The sequence below is a fragment of the Terrapene carolina genome, unplaced genomic scaffold, assembly GCF_002925995.2.
Source record: "Terrapene carolina triunguis isolate 2854851 unplaced genomic scaffold, T_m_triunguis-2.0 Scaffold58, whole genome shotgun sequence".
Classification (NCBI taxonomy): domain Eukaryota; kingdom Metazoa; phylum Chordata; order Testudines; family Emydidae; genus Terrapene; species Terrapene triunguis.
The window spans coordinates 80930844-80946799 of record NW_020664409.1 but is presented as its reverse complement, the minus strand read 5'-3'; the positions used below and the strand labels follow the sequence as shown (position 1 = coordinate 80946799).

The window sequence follows — 15956 nt, the reverse complement described above, 5'->3', positions numbered from 1 at the left end:
CTCCTTCCCTCCCCTCCAGTTCCAGGGTCTCTTCCAAATTCTGGAATTTGGCTGTTTTTAATCTAAATATAAATTTTGGCCATCCATAAAACACACAGGGGCTGGGCCCAGAAATCCTCACCTGGTTGCCCTCACTCTCCCAAGTTCCCTGGTGGCCTAGCAGCTATTACAGGCTTATGCCTTTAAACCAATACATTTAACAGAGCACACTACATGGGGGTCTTTCTTCCTATTTGCTTCCATCTTGTCAGTCCAGAATCTGCTAACTTCCCAACATGCCTGGGAAGAAGTTGCCTTTAAATCCCAACAGTAAAATTCAACCTGCCCGCAAAACAAAAACAAATTAAAAAAGCAAGCTGAAGGTTTTAAGGCACCAGCCTGTGAGAACCCTTTGGTTACCACGGAGAGGTCTGGGGGTTTAGAAGATGCCTCTGGGTCCAGTTAGTACTCATGGTGGGAAACACAGGGCTATGAAACATGAATCCCTTCCAGCTCCGGGATATACTGTTAGTGATCTGGGCCTTTGAGTCTACCGAGCCCAGAGATCCCATGCCTTGGGATACATGCAAGAGACAAAGGAGGCTTCCATGCAGATGATGATTAGATTTGCTTTTGAGAACTGGAACAAAATATCCCAAATGACTGAATATTACGTAGCCCCCAGGTCACAGCCCTAAACAGCAGAAACCTTTTCCTTATCAGTCATTCCAGATTTGTCCTTACTCTTTGAGTATGCCAGAGGTTAATTCCCAGAAGGGACACAGTTGGTTTAGCATCTGATCTGAAAGATCTAAACTCCTGGATCAAAACTTGCCCAGACCTACTCCACTCTCTAACCTTTTGAGAGAGAGAAATTGAATATTAATCAGCATATAGTGCAGGGCTCTTTCCACAAATTCCAGGCTCTTTGCACCAATTTCTTTGGTAAAAATGTCCAGTCTTTGAAAATCCTTTGTGTCTTGGACATCTATATGTGTGTGTATGTAGTTTGCGAAGCACTTTGATATAAAAGGAGCTATATAAATTGCCCTGAAACATTTTACTTTCCACACTTGCTTGGACTGAGTAAATTTTTTCTTGATGGGCAAGTAAAATATCATTGGGTTGTTCATTATCCTCATCTCCCCATGGCAGTTTAGCAAGGCTGATAGACGTGGAAAAGATAACCATTATATTTTTCACAGCTGCATTGTGGGAATTGTTGACATTGTTTTTCTTTCAGGTCAAGGAAGAAATGAGAATTCTTGCTGAAGACAAAGGGGTCAACTCCTTCAAGATGTTTATGGCCTATAAAGATCTGTATATGGTTGAAGATAGTGAACTATATGCAGCTTTTTCCCAGTGTAAGCAAATTGGAGCGATTGCTCAGGTCCATGCAGAGAATGGGGATTTGATTGCAGAGGTAGGTGTTGGATGCAATGATTTAAAATTTGGAAGTCAAAGGTACTGACGTGTCTCCCATTCCCACACTACCAGGCTGCCTCACTGTCTTTACTATAATGTAGGGAAGTGCTGTTATCCCCATTTTACTTATGGGGAATTGAGGTTAAGTGACTTGCCCAAAGTCTCTGTGCTGGAGCAGGGAATTAAATCCACGTGTCCTGAATGCTACGCTAGTGTTCTAACCACTGGATCCATTTGATTTTGGATAGGTGCTGGATGATGCCAAGTAGCCTACTTAGTGCAAAGTAAATCATCAAATTCTTTTTAGGGCCTGACCCAGACACCTTTGAAATCAACAGGAGTCCTTCTGTTGACTTTGGTGAGCTTTAAACCAGGCCCTTAATGTTTCTGAATTTCTTTTAGGCATGTCAAATGAATAACTGTGCATGAACGTGAAGACTAATGTTGTGTTTATTTATTGTATACATAGTTTAGCTCCCTTAAGTAGTTAGTGGGTTGTGCTTATCTACATGAAGTGAAAAGCACTGAGTAGGCCCAGGAGTATGTGGTGGGGTGGGAAATGATGCTTCTATAATGAGATCATTACCGCACAGCTGCCAAGAAGAGTGAGCACAGAAGAGCAGGAGTGAGGTCAGTGGGAGGAACACTTGGCTAAGTGCCTCAGTGGCATGATGAGGATAGTACTTAACTCCAGGTCTCCTCAGACATGGCCATTCCCCGTGCGTGTTTTACCCAGTGCATTTATGAGTAATGGAGTCAGGCACACAGAGGCTCCAGAGTCCACTGGGTGAGCACAAGTCTCAAGGTCCCTGTATCTATATGTAGCTTCTGCTTACTCTAGTGCTGGTGTGTAACTTCTGTGTCTTCACCTAAGCACCACGCTATGACTTAGAGTCCTGCCCATGCAGGTTATAGTTTCTTCAACTATTCTAGCCAAAGATACTTCAATAGTCTCCAGAGTCCCTCAATAAGGAATGCATTTGTCACTAAACTACAAACCAGTGAGTGTTTAAACACTTGTAACACAATGACAATTATAATACTTCATGCTCATCTAGCCCCTTTTCATCCCTAGACCCCAAAGTACTTTACACAGGTAGTTAAGTATCTTTATAATGTGGGTAAGTATCTGTGCTACTGATTGGTCCACTCGGGCACGCAGATGTTCAGGGTGGGCTTTTCAAAAGCACCTAAGCATCTTTGAAAGCCAGTGGCACTTGTGCTTCTAAGTCTCTTAGGCATTTTTGAAATCACCCCTCTAAATATTGGAGTCTGACCTTTGACTTCAATGGAAGCAGAAGTAGGCCAGTGCTGAGTGCTCTTGAAAATCCCATCCTAAGTGAATTACCCAGTGTCACACAGCAAGTCGGTTGCAGTGTCTGGATTAGAACCCAGATCAGCTGACAGCTCAGTTGGCCAAACCACTGCTGCACTTATATAATTGACACTGCTAATTAAAGCAATGCTAACATATATGTATTCTTGTGTGGTCTGTAGGGTGCAAAGAAGATGTTAGCACTGGGGATAACTGGCCCTGAGGGACATGCACTGTGTCGTCCTGAAGAGGTGGAAGCAGAAGCCACAGGGAGAGCAATCACCATAGCAAACTCAGTGAACTGCCCTCTTTATGTAGTTCATGTAATGAGCAAATCTGCAGCGAAGGTGATAGCTAATGCACGAAGAGAAGGTAACTGCCCTACTGCACATTCATGCTTGGTCCAGGGCATGAGAGTAATGGTCATGCTTGTTGAAGGATGGTTGCAGGAAGGTGTCTTAGCTGGCTCCTCAGTTGGGGTTCCTGTCGGGGCTGAGGGTGGGGATGATAGTTGGGAGGTGGGTAGGGGCATTTTAAGCTGCTGCTGGAGGGGAGAGAAATACAGTAGCTCCGAGCAGTATATAGAGGTTGAGTGTACTTGTCCTCTGTGTGTTAGACATACACGGTTGCTCACTATGTCATGGCACAGAGATATAAAACTACAGTGAATTTCTGAGTCAGCTGCTGCTTTAATAAAAATAAAACAGTTTGCTTAATTGCAAGAGGAAAATCTCTCTCTAATTTTCACTATCTACTTGGTATATGAGGAATTCTGATAGCAGGAAACAGGAGCATTTGAGAGTAGCCTGGACATTAACTTCATGCTGCCCTTGTGTACAAAAGCTTTAGTCTGGCCCTTGCACTGACGTTCTGAATTATTAGTGCACTTGGTTTTTAATCAAGTCGTGGGATGTCACAAACAGACTGGATAATGTCAGTATTTGATAAAGTGCTCACTAATTTTGGGTGCCCAACTTGAGGCCCCACATCCCAGGTGAGTGCTCTCCCCACTGGGATAAAGTGGGGGGGGGGAGGGGCACTGTCTCCCCTGTCATTTTCTTCACATTTAAACAACGTTCAAAAAATGCCTCAAACCAAAACATGTCAGTCAACAGGATGTGAAACTTTTCCAACCTTTTGGATTCACCAAAAATTTTGAAGGATTTTGGTTTTAGTTTGACCTGAATGAAATTATTTTTCCATATTTTCTGACCTGTCAGCAAACTGAAAAATCAGCTATTCACACAGCTCTAACCATGATGGAAGGGGCCCAAATCCTTATGGATTACTAGCCTTTTCAGATCCCACTTGGCTTCCCTCGTGATCCATGTATGCCTCAGTTTCCCTGTCTATACATTTTGGATACCGGCCTACCTTGTAGGCTTGATTAAATTCTTTAAAGTGTTTTGAGATAATGGATGGAAGGTTCCATAGAAGTGCACAGTAATATTGTTACATATAAGATTAAAGTAATGTTTACCCACATCCTGTTTTGAAGTATAGACATACTGGAGATAGCCAATGTATTATGTATTCTAATAAGATTCTGTCTTATTGATTCAAATATGTAAAGGAACCTTTTACCTGTATCCTATTTAGCAGCAGATTATCAATACTGTGCTAAACTAGATTTGTCCACTAGGTGACACTCTTTGTAGTAATATGGAATCCAACTTGCTGTATGCCTTTGTAAATTCATTCAGTGAAGTGGTGTCAGAATCAAATATAAGAAACTGCAAACTCAGTCAAAATATCCAGGTGAAAGCAGAAATTTTGACAAGCAAATGTAAAGGCCAGATGACAGGAAAAGGTGTTTTGCACTACGCTGTGTCAATACAGAATTCTGTAATGCTGGCAAAACCTGTAACACTTATAAGGTCTCCTTCATGTTATATGTATGTCCTGGAGTCCATGTAGGATTACTGGTGACTAGGCACAAAGAACAAATTGCATTCTGCTTCCTGCTACCCTGGAGAAATCTGGAATTACTTCATTGAGTTGCTCCAGGTTTACATGAGGGAAATGAGGTCTGGCCTACACTTAAAAGTTTTACCGGAAAAGCTTTTACTTCAGTTGGGCGTGTGGGTTTTTTGACTGAAATAGTTTATACCTGTAAAAGCCCCAGTGTGGGTACTGGTATAAAGGTTACTTGTATAGCTTATTCCGCTTCCCCTACAGAATAGCTATACCAATATACAGTAAGCACTTTGTTTCTGGTATAACTGTGTCCATGTTTTATGGGAGTGGGGGGAGTACCACTATAGTTAAAGCACAAAACTTTCTAATGTACATAGGGCCTGAGAGTGGATTTTGACCAATTAAAAAATCCAGCCCCCTGGATTTTTAAAAGATTGATCCAAAAACAACATACCAAAATTGGCCAAATTATAAACAGAATGTCCCTGTAGAGTAAGAAGATTGCTGGACTAAACATACAGAACAAAGCCCTTGAAGACCATTCCAGCTAAGGTTCAGCTGACAGGTCAGATTAGGCTCTGAATTGCAGATGTGTAAATCTCACTTCTGAAAATGGGATTTAGGCTCTTAAATCACTTACATGCTTCTGAAAATTTTATCCCAATAAATAACATGCAAGGATCAAATCTTCAAGTGTGACATGATTTCAGTTGATGGGTCTCAAGATTATACCTCTCCTTGAACTGCAGAGAGGTTTGACAATAAATCTGAAGCAGGCAGTGCACTTACTGATAGACCAATTCATGTGGAAGCAGCCAGTGCCAGCCCAGCTAAATGTTTAATGAAGAGACAACTAAGAACCACAACTATTTTCAAACAGAACTGACTTTAAAGTACAGCAAAAGCAGTCAAAATGACCGGAAGGGGCTTGCTTCCTGCTTAGTATTTTTATTAAATACAAGAAAATGTGACAAATGCAAAGGCATTATGGGTCTGATCTGTCACTGCATTACCCCAGTATAGTGTCTATAGGCACAAGCAGGTTGAGCTAATAGAGCCTTCCCTCAGAATGTCCTTGCTTGTTGGTTTAAGGTAGGTTATAATATTATTTTACCACTAAATTCAGTGAGTCATGGTCAGAATGAAATGCAAGAAATAGTAAAATCAGCAAAAATGTCCAAATTTAACCTGGTGAAGCTGCAGCACGCTAGACTCAAGGCCATTATTGAAAATGAATCTGCAGGTTTATGCTCCTTCCCACTCATGGGAGCACCTTGGGTTATGTTCTGATTGCAGAAACTTCATCATGAGTGATGATACATGAGCCAGAAAGAACCAGCTTGACTCATTTATCCCAGAGTGTGCTGGGCTGAGAATTGAAAACATCTATGCACTTGTAAATGCTGAAACTCAGATATGGAACTATTGGCAGACAATCACGGAACCCCACAGTGCCATTTTTGCAGGCTTTTTTCACAGTAGTTCACAGTGAACCTCCCCCGCCCCCGCACAGGCTTTGCATAAGCACTGCCGCCACAAGACCCAGGGTAGGAGGCATGGTGAGTGTGGGAGAGGAGTGTTGCAGGCTGAAGGTGTAGGTGGAGCTGCCCCCCACAGGCAGCTGAAGACAGGCTGCTGTAACCTCAGCAAACCCTCAGAAATGTCTGTTCCCTCAGAGGTCTCTCAGGCCCCTGTGGCAGCCCAGAACTGGGAGAGCACATGTGGCCTAAACTCAAATCCCCCGCACCCCAAACCGTGGCTGTGAATTTTGTGTTGTGCCTCTTAGAAGGCAGTGCAGAATCCCGTCCTTTAAAGTTTGAAAATAAATGGATATAATACAAAGGATCTACTGCTTAGGTCTTGGAAGAGAGTCCTGGGGTTCCCATCTTCTTTTCTTTGTATCTTTCTCCTCCTCTCTTTGCCTAACTCCATAATACAATTAGATAAATGGGTCTGGAAGCTTAAAACTCTGCAAGCCAAAGACCAAGTAATAATGAGAAAAATAACATTCACCAGTATGTGACAAACCAAAGCAAACTGAGCCAATGGGAGAAGATTACTAATATCTGTGTCCTGAGAGATGCTGAAACCATCTGGTAACTGATGTAGCTGGAGAACAAAATTAGAGCAGTACTAGAAGCCCTACACCAATAGCTGCAGGCTTATCAGGATTGATCGAAGCTTAAAAATGGTCCTACAACATTTTTGTATACCTAATCTTCACAATGCAATTGAGGAATGGTACAACACCTGCTGAGAATATAACTTAAAAAGAATGCCAATCACCAAAGAAAGGCACTGCTTGCATGTCTGAAAACTTCAGCCCCTGTGAACTGGTGGCACTAGATTATCTTGACATTGAATGAATGAGATGTTTTTTTTTTTTTTTTGTCATCTCACAGACATTCACAAATAAGTGAATTACATACCGGTAATGCAGTGGCTGTCTGTGTGCAAATAAAAGTCACACAGACATCAGAATCTGGTTTATTGAGATCTAGCTTTTTGGTGAGGCTATGCCTTATCCCTTTCAGAAGGTGTGAGGGGACATTTAATTTCCACTGGGAGAGCCACAAACAGAAGTTGCCCTTCAGAGGAGACCTTAAATTGGGGTAGCACTTGTCACAGTGCAACATCCTTCCCTCATACTGCACAGTGTGTTAGCACTGGATAATAACTCACCCCTTGAGTTGGAAACTTTCCCAACAATCTTGTGGCCCAGAGAAAAATGATAGAAATTGAGCCATGCAATCCTCTGTGTGGATACTGTAACCTGTTTGTAGTAATGTATCTATTTACTCTGTGGCGTAGCTTCACCAATATGGGTCCAAGCTCTTTGACAGTCATCACAGCATGAATCTATGTATCTATCATACTTGTATGATAGTACATATACTTGTATAGTACATATGTTTATGATTAGAGCTGGGCTTTTCTGCCCCACAATTTTCCCCCATTCTGCATCATGGCAGGAGGAGAGGTGGGAAGAGAGAAAAGAAAGCCATAGGCTGGTGGTTAGGACACTCACGGACATGGGAGTCTGGAGTTCAAGTTCCCTGTTCTGAACCCAAGTCCCCAAATCCCAGGTCTGTGCCCAAACCCCTGGGCTTTGTATATCTGTGGCTTTGAAAAGAATTTCCATCCTGCACCTGAAAAACCTTTCCCCACAAGAGTTTTGGTTTTGACATATGGTGATATTTTTGGATGTAATCATTCTTAACTAAAAAAAAAAAAAAATTCCTGACCAGCTTTCCTTATGGTAGGCAGTATCTGAGCACCTCACAACCTTTATTGTATTTCTCCCCCCACTCCCTCTCTGAGACAGGACAGTGCTATTATCCCCATTTTGCAAATGGGAATCGAGGCACAGAGCGATTGAGTGCTTTTCCTGAGATGACACAGGAAATCTGTTGTAAAGTAGAGAACAAGACTAGAGTCCCCTGAGCCCAAGCCTAGTGCCCTAACCACTGGACCTTCCTTCCCTGCACTTTTCATGCCAAGTGTGATGTTTAAAAATCATGATAATCCTGCAATGTGTCACTGCACACAAGCCTGCTAATAAACAAATCCTACATCCTTCAGTCTGGCTGTAGATATGTTGTGGCATTCCCATGTACAAATAAAACATTGAACCAAACAGAGGACCAGTGTTTAGGAACCTCACGTGTTCAAACCTTGCAGTCATGTTTTACTGTGGCTCATATCAAAGCATGCAGATAGCTCTCCACTACAGAAACATTTATAGTTCATTAAGTTTCCATCAAGCTTTGTAGGTGCACCCATGAAGGTTCATTAATTCCACAGTAGCGGGATACCAGTCACCCCACGAAAAGGGCAAGTATAGTATTGTGCCAGCAACTACTGAGTTCAATCCTGGCTCTGACATTGAAACCTTCAGTGATCTTGGGAGAGTTGCTTAGCCATTTTTGCCTTATTTACCCCATTTGTAAAATAGGGATAGTAAAATATATTTATCTCCTTCATAAGGGTATGGTAAGGATTAATTAGTTTATGCTTGTAAAGTGCTGTATATAGATACATAAAAAGTATTACTGTTTATTCCTTTAAACAGGTTGTAGGGCAGCTGCAGGGAACATAGCCAGTCACACCTGGAACCGTTATGATATTTTGGGCAGCCTGATTTCAGTTAACCAGCTGTAATGTTACAGACTCCAGATATATTGCATCTTTGATTTCAATATTCTGTTATAGAGGTTCACCAGAACTAGGGCCTTCTCAGTGAATGTGCAGTGATAATACCAGTGAAAGTCATTTAAAATTATCTGATATCATCTATGTTTTTGATAATGCTTGTTAAAATTTTATTTTTCCATTGATTGTGTGGTGAAGTAGCCACTCTGTAATTAAGGTTGGTACTTTTAGTAATCATTTTATTTTCAAACTCCAGCACTACCACCTTCCCCAGAGAGAAACATTCCCCCTGAAATTTCATATGATACATCTGGGTAGAATTTTCCTGTGAGGCTTGTGGGTTGTTTTTTTTTTTTTTTTCCCCCAAGACTTTTAAAGTTACAGTGATTAAAAATGTCCCTGTGGTTGACCAGAAGTTTTATTAGCTTTTTTAGCTCAACATCTCTCCAAAATGACTCCAAGTGAGTTTTGTTCTCTTGATTACCTGTTACACAATTGTAGTTCAGACAGTTAAAAATGTAAACTTGGAAGGTCTCTCTCTCTGTATCACCACATAATTGACACATTTTATAATGCCAAGAAGAACAATCATTCCAAATATATTTATCCCATTATGAAGAAACTTCCAGACCTCTGATATAATTTAATGTAACCTGGGACTATGTTCCTTTTGAAATGTCTACACACTAAGCAAACAATATAAAAAATCAATAATAGTATGTCTGACAGAAATATAATTGAAAAAGCTTTCCCAAGCAACATAAGAAAACATATCAGAGGATGATCAATAACATATTCATAATGGAGATGCTGTATTACAGTTTACGTGTTGTATTCTACTGTACATTAGTATCTAGTTTAAGATGACAGAGACTATACATGTTTTTTCAAACTTAAATTCACCATCTTTAGGAAGAGCAGGGAAGAGAAACTACAAAACCAGCATTTTACAGTATTTGTTGCCTTAAATACTTTTTAATGATTATATTAACTCCTCATGTTTGTTTTCCAGGGAAGGTAGTATATGGGGAACCTATTGCTGCTAGTCTTGGTACAGATGGCACTCACTACTGGCATAAAGAATGGCATCACGCCGCAGGACATGTCATGGGACCTCCACTGAGGCCAGACCCTTCAACACCTGATTTCCTCATGAACTTATTGGCCAAGTAAGCAGACTAAAAAGCAGTGAGAAGTCCTGCTGTATTGTGTATGAGACCCATTAGATGATTTATTAATGGGTCACAGCTACAGCACTTTCTGTATTCAAATAAATAAAGTTGCTAGCAAAGGAGTAATGGGGGCAGCAAGGCTGCACTTTGGCAGAAAAGGTGTAATCAGATGGCAGGATCTGTAACCACACTTTGGGATGCCCGGCTCCTTGGCTGACTCTTTTGGTTAGCAGGAGTTTGAACCCTGCATCAAACTGCTGAGTAAATTCTGCTGACTCATAGTGCCAGTTAGGGCTTGTTCCCTCCAGCAGCATGACCCTCTACTCAGAAGGAAGGAGGGGCAGAGACTGTGGGGTCCCGCAGGAACCCTTAGGAAACCAGCCATGAGGAGAATGCTTAAGCTGAGACTTTATTGGTGACTGAAACAACAAAAACAATGAGGAGTCCTTGTGGCACCTTAGAGACTAACAAATTTTAGCCCACGAAAGTTTATGCCCAAATAAATTTGTTAGTCTCTAAGGTGTCACAAGGACTCCTTGTTGTTTTTGCTGATACAGCCTAACACAGCTACCACTCTGAAACCTGAAACAACAAAGTAAGTCAAACCTCAAGAAGGGGATACATTTGTCATTCTGCAGCATTTGCAGATCATAGAAGGTTAGGATTGGACGAGACCTCAGGAGGTCATCTAGTCCAACCCCCTACTCAAAGAAGAAGCAACCCCAACTAAATCATCCTAGCCAGGGCTTTGTCAAGGCAGGCCTCTAAGGATGGAGATTCCACCACCTCCCTAGGTAACCCATTCCAGTGCTTCACCACCCTCCTAGTGAAATAGTGTTTCCTAATATCCAACCTAGACCTCCCCCACTGCAACTTGAGACCATTGCTCCTTGTTCTGTCATCTGGTACCACTGAGAACAGCCGAGCTCCATCCTCTTTGGAACTCCCCCTTCAGGTAGTTGAAGGCTGCTATCAAATTCGCCCTCATTCTTCTCTTTTGCAGACTAAATAACCCCAGTTCCCACAGCCTCTCCTCGTAAGTCATGTGTCCCAGCCCCCTAATCATTTTTATTGCCCTCTCTCCAATTTGTCCACATCATTTCTGTAGTGGGGGGCATAAAACTGGACACAGTACTCCAGATGTGGCCTCACTAGTGCCGAATAGAGGGGAATAATTACTTTCCTTGATCTGCTGGCAACGCTCCTGCTAATGCAGCCCAATATGCCATTAGCCTTCTTGGCAACAAGGGCACACTGTTGACTCATATCCAGCTTTTCATCTACTGTAATCCCCTGGTCCTTTTCTGCAGAACTGCTGCTTAGCCATTCGGTCCCCAGCCAGTAGCAGTGCATGGGATTCTTCCGTCCTAAGTGCAGGACTCTGTACTTGTCCTTGTTGAACCTCATCAGATTTCTTTTGGCCCAATCTTCCAATTTGTCTAGGTCACTCTGGACCTGGTCCCTATCCTCCAGCGTATCTACCTCTCCCCCCCAGCTTAGTGTCATGGCCAGCCTTCCCACAAGCTCTCATGTCCATAGGAGTGTGATGGCATACTCCACTTCATGGCATATCTCATTTCTTTATAGTGATGACCTAACTGTGACAGGGACTGACAACTGCACCTTCGACATCTGCCAGAAAGCTCTGGGGAAGGATGATTTCACCAAGATCCCTAACGGGGTGAACGGTGTAGAGGACAGGATGTCTGTCATATGGGAAAAAGGAGTGGTGAGTATTTTTTCTCATGATTAAGCTGATGTTGGAGCAGAAAAATCCATCTATATCCCCAACAAAAGCTAATGTAACTTCTTAAAAATACTAGCTTCCCAGATCCCTTAGATTGGCTATTATGGCATCTGGTTAGATGAAGCGGCAAGGACCCAAATGCAATTTTTGGTAACACATTTTCAATTCCCATTGACTCCAGAATCCAGTGCCCTCAAAGGAGGTGCTCTGCACCTCTCAGGATCAGGCCCTTTGGACTATAAACAAAAGCTGAAAGCTAGCAGTCACATTTTTCAAACGTTTATGACTAAAGCTAGAAATCTAAATAAGTGACCTGGCTTTCAGAGGTGTTGATTATCTATCACATGCTGGGTGAGTTGGCACTGGAATGTAGAACACTCTGACCAATTCAGTACTATTAAAAGCTCTAGAGAACACTGGTTTAATTGAATTTTGAATTGAACTCCTTTTACCTGGTGAATCTGAATTTCTTGCTCGTAATGTATCAGAGGGGTAGCCGTGTTAGTCTGAATCTGTAAAAAGCAACAGAGGGTCCTGTGGCACCTTTAAGACTAACAGAAGTATTGGGAGCATAAGCTTTCGTGGGTAAGAACCTCACTTCTTCAGATGCAAGTAATGGAAATCTCCAGAGGCAGGTATAAATCAGTGTGGAGATAACGAGGTTAGTTCAATCAGGGAGGGTGAGGTGCTCTGCTAGCAGTAGAGGTGTGAACACCAAGGGAGGAGAAACTGCTTCTGTAGTTGGATAGCCATTCACAGTCTTTGTTTAATCCTGATCTGAGCACTGAGGTACAACCACATCTGCTCCAACCCCTCAGACAGAGACCAACACCTACAAGATCTTCACCAAGCATTCTCTAAACTACGATACCCACACAAGGAAATAAAGGAACAAATCAACAGAGCCAGACGTGTACCCAGAAGCCTCCTGCTACAAGACAGGCCCAAAAAAGAAACCAACAGAACTCCACTGGCCATCACCTACAGCCCTCAGCTTAAACCTCTCCAACGCATCATCAGTGATCTACAACCCATCCTGGACAATGATCCCTCACTTTCACAGTCCTTGGGAGGCAGGCCAGTCCTCGCCCACAGACAACCCGCCAACCTTAAGCATATTCTCACCAGCAACCACGCACCGCACCATAACAACTCTAACTCAGGAACCAACCCATGCAACAAACCTCGATGCCAACTCTGCCCACATATCTGCACCAGCAGCACTATCACAGGACCTAACCAGATCAGCTACAACATCACCGGCTCATTCACCTGCACGTCCACCAATGTTATATATGCCATCATGTGCCAGCAATGCCCCTCTGCTATGTACATTGGCCAAACTGGACAGTCACTACGCAAGAGGATAAATGGACACAAGTCAGATATCAGGAATGGCAATATACAAAAACCTGTAGGAGAACACTTTAACCTCCCTGGCCACACAATAGCAGATGTTAAGGTAGCCATCTTACAGCAAAAAAACTTCAGGACCAGACTCCAAAGAGAAACTGCTGAGCTCCAGTTCATTTGCAAATTTGACACCATCAGATCAGGATTAAACAAAGACTGTGAATGGCTATCCAACTACAGAAGCAGTTTCTCCTCCCTTGGTGTTCACACCTCTACTGCTAGCAGAGCACCTCACCCTCCCTGATTGAACTAACCTCGTTATCTCCACACTGATTTATACCTGCCTCTGGAGATTTCCATTACTTGCATCTGAAGAAGTGAGGTTCTTACCCACGAAAGCTTATGCTCCCAATACTTCTGTTAGTCTTAAAGGTGCCACAGGACCCTCTGTTGCTTTTTGCTGGTAATGTACATTTAAAATATATTAATTTATCACTTAAGAAATGCCCACCCATCTCTCTCTATTGATTGTGATCTATTTTGTAAACCTGTACTTGGGATGCAAAGCAAATATGCATGTTACACACTCCGGGTGGTATTCTGCCCTTATTTACACTCTCTGTAATGTCAGGAGGATTCCCAAGGATGTAAATCAGGACAGAATATGCAAGTGAGTCATTAAACACACATACCATTTGCTGCTTTTGAAAGTGAAACACCTTGGTCAAAGTAACTTTTCAGGAAAGATCACCAAATGGGACTTAGTCATTAAATCTCTCTCTTTTCATACTTGTAGAATTGTATGGTGATTTTTTTATAGCTAAAACTTTCTCCTTCCAGAGCACCAGTGCAATTAAGGCTGTCACTATTTATTTCCTTTCATTTGTCTCCCCACCATAAATCTTTATTATAGACCGGTGTGAGCAAACATTTTGGCCCTAGGGCCATATCTGGGTATAGAAATTGTATGGCGGGCCATGAATGCTCACAAAATTGGGGTTGGGGTGCAGGAGGGGGTGAGGGCTCTGGCTGGGGGCTGCAAATTCCATGATGGGGCTATAAATGAGGAGTTCAGGGTGTGGGAGGGGGCTCCGGGCTGGGGCAGGGAAGGTGGGGGGCGGTGGTGGGTGAGGGCTCCGGCTGGGGGTGCAGGCTCTGGGGTGGGGCTGGGGATGAGGGGTTTGGGGTATAGTAGGGTGCTCCGGGCGGGGACTGAGGGATTTGGAGGGTGGAAGGGGGATCAGGGCTGGGGGTGGTGGCACACGGGGGGGGGGTTGTTCAGGGGTGCAGGCTCTGGGTGACGCTTACCTCAAGCAGCTCCTGGAAGCAGCGGCATGTTCCCCCTCTGGTTCCTACATGCAGGCGCAGCCAGGCAGCTCTGCTGCACGCTGCCCCATCCGCAGGCGCCACCCCTGAACCACCCTGTGGTTCCCGGCCAATGGGAGCTGTGGGGGTGGTGCTTGGGGCCGGGGCAGTGTGTGGGCTGGAGCCAGAGGGGGGACATGCAGCTGCTTCCAGGAGCTGCTAGGAGCGGCCCCTGACCCTGCTCCCCGGCTGGAGTGCTGGAGCAGGGCAAACTCCAGACCCCGCTCCCCAGCAGGAGCTCGAGGGCCAAATTAAAATGGCTGATGGGACAGATCTGGCCCGCAGGCCATAGTTTGCCCACCCCTGTTCTATACCATTTAATCCAGAATGTTTACTGAGTAATACCAGTAGGGAAGAGATTTGCAGACCACCTTTCTGTGTAGTACAATTCAGTATTGCCTTGCCTCCTTGTTACCCATTCACAGATCATCTTAATGTCCACCTTGTTATAATGATTCTTCTCTTGCATCTTAATACTTACCAGAGCTATCTGGAACATGTGGCATCTACTGGTGAAATTTAGAAGGATTATAGAGCCCAATCTAAAGTCACCTGATATGAATGGGGTCTTTCCATTGATTTCAGTTGGCTTTGGGATCAGATCCATAGGCAGCTACTCTTTGAAGTGCCACTTTTGGAAAGTTAAAAGAAAATTATTGTATCAAACTCAGCTAATGTACGTTACAATGTGTGTCTCAGTGTTATGATATTCATGATTCATTTAAACTCATCAATACAGCACAGATAGTTATTGAAAAGATTGATGTGGTGTTAGGTGAGACCTCTACACCACTCAGCCATGTGTTTTTGATTACAGGAATTAAATAATTCCTTCCGGACAAAATGAGTGTTTTTGCTTCCATGTGTACTGTTTTGCAGCACAGTGGTAAAATGGATGAAAACAGATTTGTAGCTGTTACCAGCACAAATGCAGCTAGAATCTTTAACCTTTACCCGAGGAAGGGAAGAATTGCTGTGGGTTCTGATGCTGACATCGTTATTTGGGACCCAAAAGCTACAAGGTATGGTCTGAGTAATTAAATCCTGTTCATCCAGCCTTTTATGTGGGAAAAGAAATATGAAAGCATTTTGTATTGCAATAAGTCCCCAGGGTGGGGTGAGGGCAGGTCTTATTTTAACAGCACTGCACATAAATTATTTACAGGTTATTTGGAACTTACAGTAGTGTATCTAATCAGACGTCTTTGATGTCTAGACAGACTGTAAATGTTTTTCTGGACTGCTGACCTTATAGAAAAACAGCAAGGTTTGTACATTATACTAAATACCCCTGTGTCTGAAGAGTAAAACTAACTAATGGAGTGCTAAACTCAATTATACAGTTCAGTCACAAGGTGGCGCTGGGTGTCAAATGCCGCATTTAAGCTAACCTTAGCCATACCCGGCAGAGCATCAAAAAACCGTATAGTGAACACATCTGGAGTGTATCTCTGAGAAGGAAGCTTTGTAATCCATGTATATCTGATACAGAAGCCTGACTTGCAAGTAGCAGCCAGGCAACCAACTCTAT

General features: G+C 43.1%; 1 protein-coding gene across 1 annotated transcript in view; it reads left to right on the top strand.

Moving 5' to 3' along the window:
* The window catches only part of DPYS (dihydropyrimidinase), a 43304-nt gene that overhangs the window by 13707 nt on the left and 13641 nt on the right, over window positions 1-15956 (top strand). The window contains exons 3-7 of the mRNA XM_024194504.3: window positions 1223-1402; window positions 2902-3091; window positions 9801-9957; window positions 11548-11689; window positions 15305-15447. Of these exons, the coding sequence (XP_024050272.2) occupies window positions 1223-1402; window positions 2902-3091; window positions 9801-9957; window positions 11548-11689; window positions 15305-15447 (812 nt within the window). The remainder of the gene's footprint in view (window positions 1-1222; window positions 1403-2901; window positions 3092-9800; window positions 9958-11547; window positions 11690-15304; window positions 15448-15956) is intronic.